Source organism: Phallusia mammillata, chromosome 5 (assembly GCF_965637545.1).
Source record: "Phallusia mammillata chromosome 5, kaPhaMamm4.hap1.1, whole genome shotgun sequence".
In the NCBI taxonomy this organism is placed as follows: domain Eukaryota; kingdom Metazoa; phylum Chordata; class Ascidiacea; order Phlebobranchia; family Ascidiidae; genus Phallusia; species Phallusia mammillata.
In genome coordinates this window covers 10,398,059-10,414,615 of record NC_137256.1, presented here as the reverse complement: position 1 = coordinate 10,414,615, position 16,557 = coordinate 10,398,059, and the positions used below count along the sequence as shown (strand labels likewise).

The window sequence follows — 16,557 nt, the reverse complement described above, 5'->3', positions numbered from 1 at the left end:
AGCTAATCAGAAAAAACATGCTTGCATAGGTGTGCTTAACTTTTTGACTGTATGTCACAGTTACGCAGTCATACGTAACAATGCAATAATGATTAAAAGGTTGAAAAAAAGCCGAAATTCATTAATACTGTAGATGTGATGCTTATATTTGGGAAATTTAAAATATTTCGCGACCCAGACTGGAACGTCTCGCGACCCAAATTTGGGTCGCGACCCACTATTTGCGGACCCCTGTTCTAAAGGGTGTCTATGAACAAAAACGAATGATTTTTCAAATGTATTAGATAGTGGAAAAACGCGTACTTAAAGGGCATGACAGCTTAATAAAACACCGCCGGTGACGTAAGAGACCTTGTAGAGCAAAAACGTAGAAAGGGGATTTTTTGTGACGTCATAATGCACCGAGCGTGCTCGGCCGAGCACCGAGCATTAAAATGAGATGCTTGGTGCTCGACCAAACAGAGCATTTTCGTTTTTGGCACATCCCTAACTGTATAAGCTGAACTTAAATCAGTTTGCCGTATTATCAGATTTAAAAATCAAAGTTTACTATATGGTTAACTTGCATTCGGTTGCGATTGCATTTTGTTAAACCTTAATTTAATGTAGTTTACATGAAGATTAAAGATCAACTACATTTCTATAAAAATACCTGTTTTATCAGGGTTTACACCTCAAACAGAAACTTAAAAATCTGTTCAATTCTTAATATGCATGTGAACAATTTATGCCTATATTGTAGTAGGAAATATGTTTCCTTTGTTCAAGTTTCTAACAATCCTTACTTTTTTCAGCTGAACAAGCGAGAACTGCCTCCTCCACCTGAAAACGACAGTGGTGGAGGTGCAACAGTGGAGGCTAGTCCCATGCGAAGTTTGTCAAGACGAGATACAAATATATCAAGAAGAGACGGCCTGATGTCGGGTAAGCTCTCTCATGTTTTACTCCCGTTTAATTTAAGAATGTGTACGATTCTATTCGAATAAGCAAGATAAAACTGTGTTGCATGTTATACTTTAGTATGGGCTTCCCAACCGCTTAAACTGTAACCCTAATTAAAAAGTGTTTATAGCTTTGCGTTGAAGTCAAACTTTCAATAGAACTAAGCGTATGCAATAGTATGCTATAATACTGTGAAAAGATTGGTACTTGCGCATTATTAATATCAATATACAAATAGACGTGTGTAGGGACCTATTTACTTTTGCTTGTAGAAATGAACAATGTCGTTAATTGCCGGGTAAAGATTAGGACCAAATTTAAATTAGCCAAGAAATGTAAAGTATGACAAATGGTGAATGTGGTTAATTGTGAAATGTGGTACATATAAATATGGGTAACACATAGGAAAAGCCTTTTTCTATTTTAAATTAGGGTTCATTGTGAATATATATATATAAGAGTATTTTGTTTATTGTGTAATTTGTGCACCCAATTTTATAAAACGCTTGGTACTACTTAGGTTGGGAAGCCCTTGTATAGTTTATTTGTCTATTTGTTAACTCAGGGGTCCGCAAATACTTTTTGGCGCGACCCTAAAAAAATTGCTCTAAATTCTCGCGACCCAAGCATTAAGTCTGTGGAAAATACTAATCAACTAAATATCAATATTAAGACTGCTATTATGCTATTGTCAGTTGCTATTTTCACATAAAACAGTAGGTAAACGAACGTATTTATTCTAACAAATGAGAACTGTGGGCTCTGTGTTGAGAACACAGCTAATCAGAAAACGCATGCTTGCATAGGTGCGCTTAACTTTTTGCATTGTTACATAGACTGTATGTCACAGTTACGTAGTCATACGTAACAATGCAATAATAATTAAAAGGTTGAAAAAAGCCGAAATTCATTAATACTGTAGATGCGATGCTTATATTCCTGGGAAATTTAAAATATTTCGCGACCCAGACTGGAAGGCAAATTTGGGTCGCGACCCACTATTTGCGGACCCCTGAGTTAACTTACCAATATCGCTTGTTTGTTACACTGCTGGCTCGGTCTAGAAACACTAGTGGACGAAAGTATGAAGTTCAGGCGTAGTAACAAATAGTGAGTATTAGAAAGACATATTTGAGATTAAACCGCCTCTGATAACACTGTATTTATTGCACGCCGATACAGTTAAAAACAGTAAACAAATATCATAATCTGAAACCTTTCACATCTGGTTGATGTTCATATGGCTGCGGCAATTCAAACCTTTCAGTACGATCTTGTTCATTTTTTGTTCTTGTATCTCGTTTGGGTTTCTTTATTGTTAATTGCTCCCCTTTTTCTTTTTTCTCTCGATTTGTTTCTCTTTTCTCGTCATTCTCTCGAGTCCACTCAACGACCGCTGCATGGTTCTCATGTGTGGATTTCATTGTGCCGTTTTTCTTGGCTTCGTTTCTATGGCGACGCTGTCTTTTTCGCATGGTAAACGCTATTGCGGCCACTACAGCAACAACCACGAGAAGAATCATTCCTGCGCATGCGCCGATTATAATCACTGTGACGTCATTCAGTCCCGAAACGTTGATTTTGACCTCTATAGAACCAAACGCAGAACCTGCAAAAGTGTAAAGCTCGGATTAATGCTACACCAATTCTAGCGAGTGTAGTCGTCGTTTCGGAACAGTATTAGTTTACTCCCAACCTTGGCTGTTCCATGCAACGCATCTCCACTCCCCACTGTCATCCTCACTAACTTTTGTTATAATCAGCGTGCTTGGATCTTCTTGTATGCTCATTCTTTCGTCTGTAACGTTTTTGGCGGTGAAGCTTTTCTCGCCGTCGACAAACTGCCACAAGGTGGCGGGCTTGGGCAAACCGGTGACGTCACACGACAACTTAATTTTTCCGCCCACGTTTGTCTGTAAATGAATTTTCTAAACTTTAAATTTTCCTGTTGCTAATTATCTGACTTGTCTGGGTAATTGTTAGAAGTAGTAGTCTCAAGTGATTAAAGTTTGCAGGAGTTTTTGATAACACAACATACTATACGTGGATTTGGAACGGAATATAAATGGTTGGGAAAAAACTCTACCTCCACTTTTGATCTTTTTGGAATAGCTTGTGGTTTTACTCCGTCAGTGACGAACAAAATGGTCTTCATCATGTCACTGTCACTGCTTGCAGTGCGCTGCGCGTGGCAAACATATGTACCAGTGTCTGTCTTCGCCAGCTTCGACACCACCAGTGTGCCATTGGGAAAAGCCTACTCACAAAATACAGTCTAGAATTCACGGGACAAGTCCTTTGTATTTTTTTTCTTTCGAGAAAAATCAAGTTATTCTGCAGTAGGGAAAGGACTGATCACACAATTGTGGGCAATTTCAGGTTAAGGCGTGTATTGTCTATATTAGGAGAATCCTACTTACACACAAAAAAAACTTTCGCAGAGTACAGCATAAAATTCATAGCACAAGTATGTCTTAGTTATACTACAGTGAGCAAATGCTTGATGGTACAAGAATGGACACTTTCCGAATGAGGCTTATTACAGAACCTTTCCAAAGCATTTCGGGTTAGCGTAAAAATATCAACTATTTAGCAGCGACTTACTGCTATTCTGCCGTCCTTGTACGGATACACAAACCCAGCTGTTTTAGTCTGCCACACCACTAGAGGCGGTGGTGATCCAGTGACGTTACAATGCAGGACAGCCCGCTCGTTGACGATGTACACATTTTCTGTTAAAGTATCATCGTTGCGCACGTGTTCCACCTATAAGAGGTTCGCAATACGTTATTAAGCGACGATGTAAACTGTTCCAAGCGATAACAATTTAACAGCCAATGAATTTTTTGTGTTTTGGCGCTTATGTTGGATTTTTTCCAAATTCATTTCTTGGTGGTAGTTGGAAACCAACAGAAATAATATAAACATATTTACCGACACTATTTTGGGCGATGTGCAGTTATTTTTTGAAGTGCACACTCTAGTGGAAGATGTGCTGGTAATCGCTCGTCCGCTGGATGTCGTTGCGAACCATCTTCATAAAACAAAGGCCGTCATGCAAGTAAAATATTGACAAAAAATTGGCAGAAGGTCCAAAGGCGCTTGATCCTTGTAAAAACCCTAAAAAACTTTTGTCGAGTTATTTTGTTGGCAATTTACCTTGCTAGCTCTTGTGTGTTGCAGTCGCATTTGAGAGGATTTTCCCAAAGAGTTAGCGATTTGATTTGATCAAGCTGAATAAAACTGGGCCAAAATATGGACTTGATGTTGTTGCCGTCCAAAGTCAGCTTCTCCAAACGATCTAAATAGGAAATGTCGCCTGTAAGGATCAAAGAACTATTATAAAGGTTTAATGTTAGTCTGCACGTAAATTGCCATGGAACTGGACAAAAATATATATTCAAACATTTGTGTTATTTGAACCAAGGAACAAAGAGTTTTTATCCTATCATATTTTCCCTCGAATTTGGTCTGGTTATGTTACAATTAGGATATGGCCTGGTTTAAATTTGTTATCACTTTGCGACCCTACATCCTCAAGTGTACCAAAAACTGCCTATGCGTCACTGCACCAACCCTAGCAAAACGCAAATGCCCTTCTGCAAGATACACAAACTTTAGGTATGACGTAGTAGTTTATGCAAGGACGGCTGATACGTGTGAGGTAATAGCCAATGCTGTTATTTTTGGCCTTCCTCAGTAGCTCCTGTGGTCTATTGTGTGTGTGTGTGTGTGCGTGTGTTGTTAGACGTTATTTTCCAGCTGCTGCATATTGGTCAGTATTGTTTCCTTATAGCAGGTATTTTTGCCGCGGTTAAAGTGAGCTTGGTCAAGCTATGCGCTTTTAACTGTTAACTGAAAGAACAACATGGAGTTAGTTTTTGATTTTAAGCTTTGTTTATGTCCGTATGTTTACACTGGTTGTATGTTAAGGAACAGTTTTTTTATAAGCTATGATGATGCTGATTTAATCTCTGCTGGAGTAAAAGTCTGTTTACATCAACGGTCGTTAAAGTCACCCCACGCTTTTCGGACCATCGTGATCAGTTTTCAGCTATCAAGTCTGGTTTTATACTCGAATCGGAAACTGCTACGGACCCAAAATGGGTGACTATGTAACTATGAAACGCGGCGAGAGTATTGAACTGCTGGCAGTGCTGACAAAAATCGACAGAGCTATGTCGGCCCCACCAAGACTTTTGTTTGGGTCAGAAATGTATTCGCCGATTCATGAAGCTTTTCCTGGACGATCAAAGAGCTACATCAAAGGTAATATCTCGAAAGCAGCTCAAATGTTGTTCTTAATTCTTAGGCTCTGTATCTTCTACGGAAGTGTTTTCGAACAGTTGTTGGGCAGCTATTTAGGAGAGGTACATGTGTAATACAAAATGCAGGTCGCTGATGATTCAAGTTCTGTTTCTCAAACGTTTTTAGAGCACGGTGCGCTGACTTTGAATCTCTTACATTAAAGCACTTGATGTGGCTAATGTATTAGCATTAATGCAGATTCATGTTTGAGCAGACACTGCCAAATCTGTACGTCTTAAAAATACTGAGCAATTTAAGAGGTTTGGTTGTGCACGTTTTGACAGGATTGTGCGGCATTTATTTGCGTTTTTTGTGGCAGTTTGAGCTTACGAAGAAACAGCTTTGAAAAGTATCCGCTTTTATTACAGTTAAATGACTTAAATTTGGGTTTTGGCAAACAAATATAATTCGACTCTTTTAGTTGTATCAGTATTAGCAAACCCGGTCTTGACAGTAAATGACGCGCAATTCGCAGGAAACTGAGCCATTCCACGCAAAGCATCTGATCATATACTTCCACACAATATCAGCTCATATTGTTCGCTTACCAGGAAAAGTAGAAAGTCGATTATGGTCGAGAAAGAGATTCTTGATACTTGTTAGATGACGTAGCGTACTTTCAGCCAGGAATTCGATCTCATTATATTCCAAATGCAAGCTGTAGAATTGAAACTGTTACATCTTTGGCCTAGTTTTGGACGTAGTTGTAACAGAGAAAGGGTGTTTTAGAAGAAAGGGTCACTTTAAAACATTATATATGTGTGTTAACTTTTGGTTCCGAGAACATTAAAAAGATTACGTTGAAGTTCAGTATTTCAAATTTATTAATGTAGACTTGACACTGGATGTTTTTTTTGTTTTTGTAGCAAATTGTCATTAGCGTCAAAAACTGCCTTTTCATGCGCAATAATAATACGAAAAATAGCTTATCATTCACACATTTTAATTTACAATTTTAAACAAGTAAAACCTTTCTGGGCTGTGTAGTAAACGAAAGTACAAAAGTTCACGTTATCACACACCTTTGTAGCTTAGACAGGCCAGTGAAGGCGTCCACATCAACACTGCGTATGCTGTTATTGTTGAGCACCAACATTTCAAGCCGTGTCATATCTCGGAAATCTCCTCCGTATAAAGCTTTAATGTTGTTACTGTAAACAGGCACCGTTAGGTTAAGATCTGACCGTGTCAGGTTTTTTTTTAAGGTTTGGTTTGGGTGACCGCTAAGTAGTTTTAAGAGACCGCAAGTGTTTCATTTAAATACCAAAAAATAGCCATATTTGCTTAAACGGGAATTTTGGGAAACCGCTGGAGAAATTTGGGGGACCGTTTCGGTCCCCCAAAACACCTTAAAAAAACACTGGACCTGGTGGTTGTTGTGTTTTTATGGTTGTTTGTCACTTTGCAAAATAGGCATTTAAAGTTTATGGTAGAGAGCCATCGTATAACAAAAAAGACAACGTGATTACTTGAAAATTGTTTACTTGGGAGTCATAGTATAAAAACTTATAATTGGTTTACAGCTCGATTTAGGCCTAATTGAGAATATACCCACATATAGCTTGAAACACTTGTTGTCAAGTTTTGTTTAAACCTACCATTCAAAAAAACTTCGGTTTTGCAAAGAAGACAATATAAAGATCTAGGGATGCTTGGTTGTATGCTACAAGTCAAAACGAAAATTCGTGCAAAAAATGAAATAACAAGGCAAATGTTGCAAATTTAAATACCCAGACCTGAATGAGGCTATTTTGTCAAAAAAATTTTTTTTATCGAAAAGCGCGGCCCGCCTTCCAATTCTAAATTAAACAATAAGTTGTTTCGTTAATCAGCACAGTTTTCCTTTTTTTGTCAGTTTGCAAACCACTTTGCATCTTTTGTAAACAATGTTGTCGCCTATTGCTAAATTTAGACGGCCTTTATTCAAAGCCTCAAAAACAATATGACCCCAATTACTAATTAGCTGACAAATCAGCGATTAGTCAAACTACCCACAACTTACCCGTAAAGGTGAAGCCTTTTGACATTACGTGCTGGTAAACCTATAGGTACAATGTTGTGTCCCATTTGATGACAGTACGTCACATCTCCACAGTACTTGCAAGCACAAGACTTTACCGCAGCATTTACCAAGATAGGCACAATAATAAGTAAAATACACAGGCCGTGCCATGCTTGCGGAACGATTGTTTTGTTTGTGACTGCCATTTTTTATCATCCAAATTGATAACGGTTGTACAGTTTGTTTTAAGGTTAGGTATGTCAACAGTGTGCAGTGCTACATAATTGTATGTAGAGCTTTGAAGACGCCCTAGAAAATATATAGACCGTTATATCTAAATATACATGGTTTTTACGCATCCCCATATTAACATGACTGTACACGTTGACTCATAAGCTATCAAGTCGCCGTGTCTAGGTCCTGTGCGCACGTCCGTTATCAGCGTCGCCAACGTCAATAAACTCTTGTTAACTCTGATCTACAACTGATCGACGCCCAGAAGTCATTCAAGTGTATTGTTACGACCAAAAAAACCCTACTGGTATTCTCAGTCACCTTACGAACAGTGCTTACTAAAAAACACAATACATTTGTGACTGGTCACATGGCACGCATAGAAGCAACTTGCCTAACATTTTAATTCTCTACCTTTCCCTTAGTTTCGCTACCTGCATGTGGGTATTGTCATACTGTCAGCTTGTTTAAGTACCAAACGTGTCTTTCTATGGATCTAATGTTGTATTCGCATTTTTAATGATTATATCCACATGCCATGTAAGTTAAATACTCGGGTTCTGTAACAGCCCAGAGTTGCAAGCGGGCCCGAAATCTGAGCCCGAACCCGGCCCGAACCCGAAAGTATAAACCCGAAGCCCGGCCCGAACCCGAAACGTTTTTGCAAAGCCCGTTTAGGCCCGAAATTTTGATTGACAGGCCTATCCACGAAACCATTGCAACAAAGGATGAGAAAGAAGAGAAAGACAACAAACACAATGAACAATAGTAGACAATGGGGCAAACAATACATAGTTTCAGAGGAGGGTGGACATTAGGTCAAAGCCAGAGAATTGTTGCTTAGCTGAGTGATTTTATTTAAAAAACAATGGTGGGCACGGAACGTAAAGTCAGGCCCGTTTTAAGCCCGTTTTCTCACAAATACCTAAGCCCGAACCCGGCCCGAACCCGGCCCGAACCCGAACCCGGCCCGAAAAGCCCGGCCCGACTTGCAACTCTGTAACAGCCTAGCTTTAGTCTTGGTGTTGTTCCGTTTCCATAATTTCGCTACCTATATGCGTGACTCGCCACTCTATCAGCTCCTTATAAACACCAAACGCATCTTTCTTTACTGTGGGTCTAAAGTCGTATTCGCAGTTTTAATGACACAACCCCGCGCCATGTTGAACCTGAACACCTGGTTCTATACCAGCCTAGCTTTATAGTCTTGAGGTCGTCCGTAATTTCGCCACCTATACGTGTGAATTGCCATTCTATCAGCTCCTTATAAACACCAAACGCATCTTTCTTTACTGTGGATCTAAAGCCGTATTCGCAATTTTAAGGTTACAACCACATGCCATGTTCAACCTGTACACTTGGTTATATACAAGCCTAGTTTTAGTCTTGATGTCGTCTGTCTGTATGATTTGCTTAGTATCCTCGCATGGACGATCGCGATCGAATGATTGCCGGCGGGCATAGAGGCGACGGTCTTCGGCAGTTAAACCTGCGCTCGCGTTACAGCATCCGCCCACAAGCTGTCCGCCCTTCTACGTGTCTCGAGTTCACTTAACGAGCCCGACACGACATAAAAATAACAGGAGCTTGTTTTACGGTATCGAGTTGTGAAAACCGAAGCCCACGTGTTCTAAATTTCACGACTTTCACATGGTGTTGCTGGTATCACCTCGTTAGCTTTAACGATATCGGTTAATGGCCTATTTGTTCCATTCGTTATAATGTTCTCAGCGTAGATGGCGAATTTGTTTAGAATGCACATGCTTTGTATGTGAGGAATTTTAGCAATGCCCTAAGAAGCGTTTTTGGTATATTGTTGTCTTCATTTTGAGTGTGGTTGCTAAATCTATGATAAAATGACTATTATGACAAACTTCTTCCCTCAATCTTCACAAACTAAAGCTCTCCTTGTGGTATTGACGCACTATCCCTTATTCCAGAAAACCTATTTGCGTATTGGATATTTTCTCGACTATGGTTATTGGTTTTGTTCCAAACTTTAGTGTTGGAAGGCGAGAAATGGACGTACTGCCAGTTATCATAAAAACTGATTTTTGTGTTCACGGTAAAACTGAAATCTGTCACATACCAAGCGTTGATTACATAACTTGGTGTTTTTCTGTATGTAGGGCATATTATTCACATCGTTGGAAACAGTTTTTGCAGTAAAACTTTTGTATTTCGAAGACTTGTAACAGTTATTCAAAAAACACGCTTTTCCTTGATCAATTTGCAAACATACACAAAACCCTATTGTAAGAGTGAATGTATATAATGTTGTTATTTATATGACAACATTCAGGTTAATTGTCACAGCGCGGTAATCTTGTCTTCGGCGCATTAACCAAGCATAGGAAATAAGGCAAATAAACTGTGTTAGATCGTGGCCGGATGTTATGAGGTTATTCGCTCGGCAAACCACAGGCCATGTCTCGTTTCAACTTCTTCAGGTCGTTTCCTTCTATTCAAAATCGTTCCCCACATCCAAATTGGAACTTGTCTTGAAAGTGTTCGTGACGTCAGTGCACTACAGGACCTGTACAGTGACTGCTCTCGTTGACTTTTAAATTTTTCGTTCAGTAAAAGTTTGTGTTGAGATTTTTAGTTACTAACTTAAACAGTGTTTTGCGTAGATGAACTTTTTTGCATTATTATAGCGACTTGGCTTAGCGAATATGGCAACTTCTCCTAAACAGCCAATGCCCGCTTATGCCAGGGTTAAAAAGAAACCTTCGTTCGGCGCAAAGTTTTTTCGTCGGAGATCCTGCAAGTCATTGGACGATTTGGCAGAAGAAGACCAGGTAGATTCGAGCGACCCAGTAGAAAATGAAACGTTTGCAAAAGGTGCAAGTACATCGCATGACGATGACGATGAGGATATGTATATGGACCTGAGCTCTGCAGGGAACTTTTGTACGTTACCAAGGCGTAGGTCGAGCGTAAAACAGCAGCTATTGGCTGATTGCATTGGATTACCACGACCTTGGAAGTCGACCGATGACCTTGATAATGAAGCCAATGTCTACATGAACTACGAAGGCAATAACAGCAGTCGGTCATCGCTCTCATCTTCTGCGAGTCAATCAGGCGCGGAGGACAATTCAAATCAGCCAATCAGAGCGGCTCTGGCTTCTGATTCGTCGTCCTCATCGCTAGCGTTGTCACACAGGAACGCAAGCGACCCGAATCTGTTTTCAAGATTTGACGATGCCCAGGACGCGGACGACGAAGCTTCTATCTACACAAGCATGGGCGTGAACCTTTCCAACTACAGTAACTACCCGGGTAGTCTGCTGCGAAAGCGACCTAAATATCCCACTTTAAGTACCAGTAGCAGTGCGAGCACGCTGAGGCCCAGCCCTACTGGCTTCCGTTCTATTTCCGGTAGGCATGAGTCACCCAAGTTTGACGGCTCAAAGAGTCTTGACAGGCGTTTGTTTTCAACTAAAAAGTCATCCAAACCGACGTTTTCAATCTCCAACACCGCCTTGCCTGAAACTCCACCGACCCTTGCTTCACCTGACGAGAACATATACGTTGAGCTCACCATAAATGAAGTCGTGAGTAAGAAGAATAAAAACAACGTTCCTGATTCGGAAGAAGAAGAAGGGAAAAGTCACCCAGTTCGACCTCCACTGATTCACAGTAACTCTTCTTCCATCGAAGAATCCACTTCTCCTAGCTTGCTTTGTTGTTCCCCTACAAGAATGAGTGGGCCTTATCAGTACTACGCACTGGAGGAAGAAAAAAAGGCTTTGTCGGATGCAGCCGACCAGCGGCCATCAAAACTGAGAAAGAAACTTGGGAACTACGCCTTTTGGAAGCCTAAAACAGGACCTTTGCCCAAAAAGCCGTTGGACAAGCGCCTTAATTTGGATGTAAAAACTGGCTTGGACCGTAAAAATAGACCAACGTCTCCTTTACCAGCTCTGCCGTCGACCAGCACTTTGTCTTCATATGACAGCAATTTGGATCTCAGTTTACGATCATCTACAAACACAATGCTAGCTTCGACCCCTCCTCCAAGTGGCACGGACACGCCCACAAGCTTAGTGTCCAGGGCAACTATCAATAACAATCAGTTAAGTATTTCTGCGAACCCGAGACGCCTTAGCTCGGGATCTCCATCACAATCGGCCGGGTTTGCCTCCACAACTCTTCCGCGTCGTAACACTTCAGCCTCCGATCTACCGCCTCATCTTTCACCCACCTTAAAACGCACAATGACGGGCGAGAGCTTTGCCTCCTACTGCAGCGTCTTCAGTAACGACCAGCAGCACAACAGCCCTGAAAAACTTGGCAAGCGAATTTTTCACGAAATGCAAATGTCCGCTAACGGGCGCACGATGTCTACTGGCAGCTCAAACTACGCAGTAGTGCCTGGTAACGCCGTTAGTTCAGTGCCGCTTGTCGAACGTTGGTATAAAGAGAAATGTGACAAGTTTAATTATGATATCCCGAACAGCCGACCCATCAACTCCTCACGCCACCTACCGATCAAAGTTTCCGCCGTTTACAAGCGCAAACGAGAGGTCGACACAAGGTCCGAGGCTGAGAAACTTAACGAACTTGATCAGCTTTTGGGCGATTTCGATTCCGGAGATACATCACCAACGCCCGACCCGAAATCGCCAACGTCACCTGCAAACTTGGAAAGATCAGTTAGCGCCGATAGCAGCAAAATTGCGCCAGCACAACCTTCTATTGTACCAAAAGAAGTTTCTCCGCCGCCGCTGCCTCCGTTTAAGCCTGTCCTGTTCAAAAACTTGCCAAAACCGTTGATGCCGGTTAATAAGAAGTCAGTTATCACGCAGCGTGCAGAAGCCAACGACACCACAGTTGTTAGAAAATTTAGATTGAGTCGCAGGAACCGAGCCAGCACTAGTACAGACGCGGGCAAGTCGGCTGTGAAACGCTTGAGCGACCCGCGACCTTTGCCCCCGGTGATTTCCCATGACCCGCGTAACAGAAAATCTTTTCCTCTCGCAGAAACCGACGATTATGCCGAGATCACCGAAGACATGAACTCACCAAGAGGTAAGCGCTATGTGGTTTTGCAAATTTTGTAAAACCTACACCACGTTTCCTATCCGCGCGTGAACATATTTTACATTTAACAATTTGTCTTATTCAGTCCTTTTCCCGCTTATGGCCGTATATTTTACCATAAAGTCTATAGTTTATCAAGTTAAAAGGTTAACCCATCTGTTTGGAAACTCTGTAATATGGGACAAAGGAAAATAACATTATACATAACGTTGATATGCTTTTATTTGTGTGTCTATGCGTGTGCCACGCAAAAGGTATATAATACTTTGTCGTATGTTAAGGACCTCTGTCACAATCGACTTAAACTGACATTTCACAAGATGTAAACAAATCCCGAGGAATAAAATTTATTTATCGATAGCAACCTTACTCCTAATGTAGCTTGTAACTTACTCTTTGCGAAATTTATCATACTGGGTGTAATGGACGCATTTATTGAGTTACTACAGAAGCTCTAACTGTTTTTTTTTTTGTGATGCAGAAAATGATTACGAAATTCCACGTGATCAAATTGAAGTTGTCACAACGATTGGGGAAGGCCAGTTTGGCGATGTCCACAAAGGAATATACAGGTTTCAAATATATTTTTTTACAACCGTACCTATTAAATTTAGCTACAAATACTATTGCTGGAATATAGAAAAGACAGCATTTCACCGTTGCAGTATTGGCTGTATAAACCCCAATACGGCTTAACCCTGAATTTTATTTGGCCGAATTTCGAAAGTTATATTTACGGAATATGCCATTTTGATATGCAGACCTGTATGAAGATCTATAGAATATACGCATATGCGCAACAAATCAATACACCTTCTATATTTGTAAAAAGAACGTGAAATTTAATAGCAATTTTGGTAGAGTTGGCACCTATACAGATTTTTAACTAGCTCAAACCGGACCTGCAAACTTATAGCTCTGGCTCGTTTGAATTCTTGCGGCTACCCAAGTCTACGTTAAGACTTCGACGGTAGTCCACTAATCATGATAATTTGAAAAATGGTGTTTGAGGATGAAATTTATTGGTTTGGCCAAGTTAAAGCAGGGTTTTGTAATTTTTGCGAACGTTTAGAACCACTGTTCCGAGTCTTTTTAGTGTAATCAACATTTTTCTGTTGCAGTTAAACAAGCGAACAGAGACAAATCCTCATTGTTTAACACATGGGTCGGCAACCCCTGGCACGGGTGCCAAGGTTGGCACGCGAGGTGGTTTTGCATGGCACGCCAACCGATTTGCGTGTCAAATTGAAGTAACAGTTTAACCTGTTACACTGCTTGTTTACAGTTTTTATCATGCCAATGTCCTAAAATCCAGTCTTACACGCACAAAACACTCTCGTTTCTCTTTATTATTGATATCTGCTGGCACGAACCACTATTATTCAGAAAAAAAAGTTGGCACGCGAGGTCATTAACACATGGAAATAACAAGCAATTTGGCACGCGTCGCCTAAAAGGTTGCCGACCCCTGGTTTAACACATGTATACTAGCTGCAGAACAAACTTACATAATGCCTAGGTTTTCCTATATACACATCACAAAAGTTGTTTCGATTACTGACAACTATGTTACAAAATGAAATCGTACATCTTTGTTTGTTCATTTTTATTCACGATAACGCATTTTGTGACCTTAGTACGCAAACCGTAAAAAAATTAAATTTTTGCAAAACGTATGTGGTGTTGTCTTTTAGGGTGTCGCGCTGCCTCCAAATGTGTAAATTTACCAAACTTTATTTTGTTGCAGGACTCGAGATATGGCCGACATGCCAGTTGCTATCAAGACGTGCAAGTTCCATGGCCAAGACGCCCAGGGTGTTGCTGACAGATTGCTTGAAGAAGCTCGTAAGTAGAAAATTTATTTCATGTTTCATGAACATTAATTCTGAACAACTTCTTTTTGCCAGAGATAAACAAGCAAAGAATATTAAACTAATCAAGTTATACTGGCTAAACCATCCGCCTCAATTAATATTGTTTACTGACGATATAAAGTTCTTTGCGCATCATGCTTAAAACAGTACTGAATTCAGTTTCTAAGAACGTAAATAATACCACTATCATGTCAAACTATGAATAGTACTATCAGAATCCCAACTTCACAGATATAATGAGACAGTTATGTAAGTGATGTAGGTGTAATACGATAGCAAACATTTTTACACCACAAACGAAGACTTGGTCTGAGTTGTGTTTTCGATACTAATTATTGTTTGTATATGTAGACACGATGCGTCAGTTCAATCATGCGCATATCGTCAAGTTGATTGGGGTCTGCACGGATCATCCGGTATGGATCGTTATGGAGTTTTGCAAATACGGGGAGGTGAGAAAAAAGAGAAGCGGTTACAAATGTTACGAACCTATTTTGTGAACACTTAAGCTGAAATGACTCGATGTTTCGATTTGGGCCGTTTTTGTTGTTAAGCATAAACCAAAATATCTTACTTGTTGTCAATTGTGTTGAACATTGCAAAATATGGTTAATCAAGTTTATCACAATTCGGACTATTCAATTTTGATTAACTCAAAAGCGGATAATACACTTTGTCCTATAGTACATATTTACCCGAGTTGCATTTAACACCGTAACTTGTTTTAAAATGTCTAAACGCTTAAAGCTTTTATCAGTCGCGGTCGTACTGGTGTCAAGCCGTTTTCAGTGTTACAGACAAAATTGCCTTGATATGTCTTTCAGTACTTACTGGGTATGTTTTTTTAATTCTGTTGTTTTTGTGTTTTCAGATGCGGTCTTACCTTCAAACAAACAAACACAGCCTTGATATGACGATGTTAATGACGTATACCCACCAGTTGAGTCAAGCGCTCTGTTACCTCGAGGAGAGAAATTTCGTTCATAGGTAAGTGAAAACGTTCTTATGTTTTCAGCAGAATTTGGTTCAAATTTTCAAAGGCGAAGCTACTTTGATTTTTTTAACAAAATGAGTTTTAGTTTTTAATTCTGAGTTCGTTTTTTTATTTATTTATGTTTTGTGTAGAATTAAATGTGATAAAAACTATTCTGCATGCGCTAGTACAAAGAACTTAAGATAGATTTAAAGGCTTTGTTCTACAAGAGTTTTTTCTCTATTTATTATGGGTCCCCTTCCCTGAAGGGGACACATATTGTTTTTGTCTATATTTTTTTTTTCTTTTTTTCTTTTTTTCTTTTTTTCTTTTTTTCTTTTTTTCTTTTTTTCTTTTTTTCTTTTTTTCTTTTTTTCTTTTTTCTTTTTTCTTTTTTTCTTTCTAACGCAGATTTGTTCCCACGTTTTGGTCAAGAAAGAATGGTTCAAACTTTTTCAAATTTACACACATTACAGATATTGGTCTAAAGATGGTCCATGTAAATTTTGACCCCATTTGATCCCTTGGTTCACCCACAGCCCCCCAAAACGTGAAATTTTTAGCGCGGCTATTGTTCCCACGTTTTGGTCAAGAAAGAATGGTTTAAACTTTTTCAAATTTACACACATTACAGATATTGGTCTAAAGATGGTCCATGTGAATTTTGACCCCATATGACCCAGAGGTTCACCCACAGGCCCCCGAAACATAAATGTGTCTAACGCTCGTTTGGTCAAGAAAGACACTGTAGGCAGAAGTACCAAGAGAGTAACTCACTGGTTTGCGATAGCGGGAGGGCTCAGCTTGACGTCGGACAGACGTTTTACGAGACGTGGTTTCAGTGATTAGAAATCAGCTGTTTTGCACAGCAATGCTATGTCGTTTTATTAAGTTATCACTCACATTTTTAGTTTTGGCGAAGGTTTCACACCTATGACGTGATTTAAGCCTAATAAGCGTGCTTCGGTTTTGTATAAGTCAAGAAAAACTTTGTTAATAAAAGTTAAGATGAAAAAATTAACTTGACTTTTTTGCCAAATAAGTTTTTTTTAAATGCTCGCCGTCAGGTTGGCCGCCGCATGATCACGGGTTACTTAAGGTCAACTAGTCCGTATTACAAACACAGCACAGAACTTTTTTCAAAACGTAGCGTTTTTTTGACAATCAATTAAGGA

General features: G+C 39.9%; 2 protein-coding genes across 6 annotated transcripts in view; one reads left to right on the top strand and one right to left on the bottom strand.

The window, feature by feature from the left end:
* LOC145229770 (focal adhesion kinase 1-like) overlaps window positions 1–16,557 on the top strand; it is an 88,498-nt gene that overhangs the window by 33,368 nt on the left and 38,573 nt on the right. For all 4 annotated transcript variants that reach the window (XM_080095098.1, XM_080095097.1, XM_080095096.1 and 1 more), the window contains 6 exons: window positions 795–924; window positions 12,476–12,523; window positions 13,017–13,107; window positions 14,283–14,380; window positions 14,761–14,861; window positions 15,281–15,396. In XM_080095098.1, coding sequence (XP_079951224.1) covers window positions 795–924; window positions 12,476–12,523; window positions 13,017–13,107; window positions 14,283–14,380; window positions 14,761–14,861; window positions 15,281–15,396 — 584 coding nt within the window. The remainder of the gene's footprint in view (window positions 1–794; window positions 925–12,475; window positions 12,524–13,016; window positions 13,108–14,282; window positions 14,381–14,760; window positions 14,862–15,280; window positions 15,397–16,557) is intronic.
* Window positions 2,090–8,825, bottom strand: LOC145229772 (uncharacterized). 2 transcript variants are annotated; one of them, XM_080095102.1, is made up of 9 exons: window positions 7,253–8,825; window positions 6,273–6,401; window positions 5,799–5,908; window positions 4,102–4,243; window positions 3,877–3,976; window positions 3,547–3,708; window positions 3,029–3,199; window positions 2,639–2,855; window positions 2,090–2,551 (listed from the first exon to the last, which is right to left on the bottom strand). In XM_080095102.1, the coding sequence occupies exons 1-9, from the start codon at window positions 7,456–7,458 to the stop codon at window positions 2,145–2,147; spliced, it is 1,644 nt and encodes a 547-aa protein (XP_079951228.1). In that variant the 5' UTR covers window positions 7,459–8,825; the 3' UTR covers window positions 2,090–2,144. The 2 variants fall into 2 exon arrangements, with proteins under 2 accessions (XP_079951228.1, XP_079951227.1); XM_080095101.1 differs by having other exon boundaries at window positions 4,102–4,261; window positions 7,253–8,821.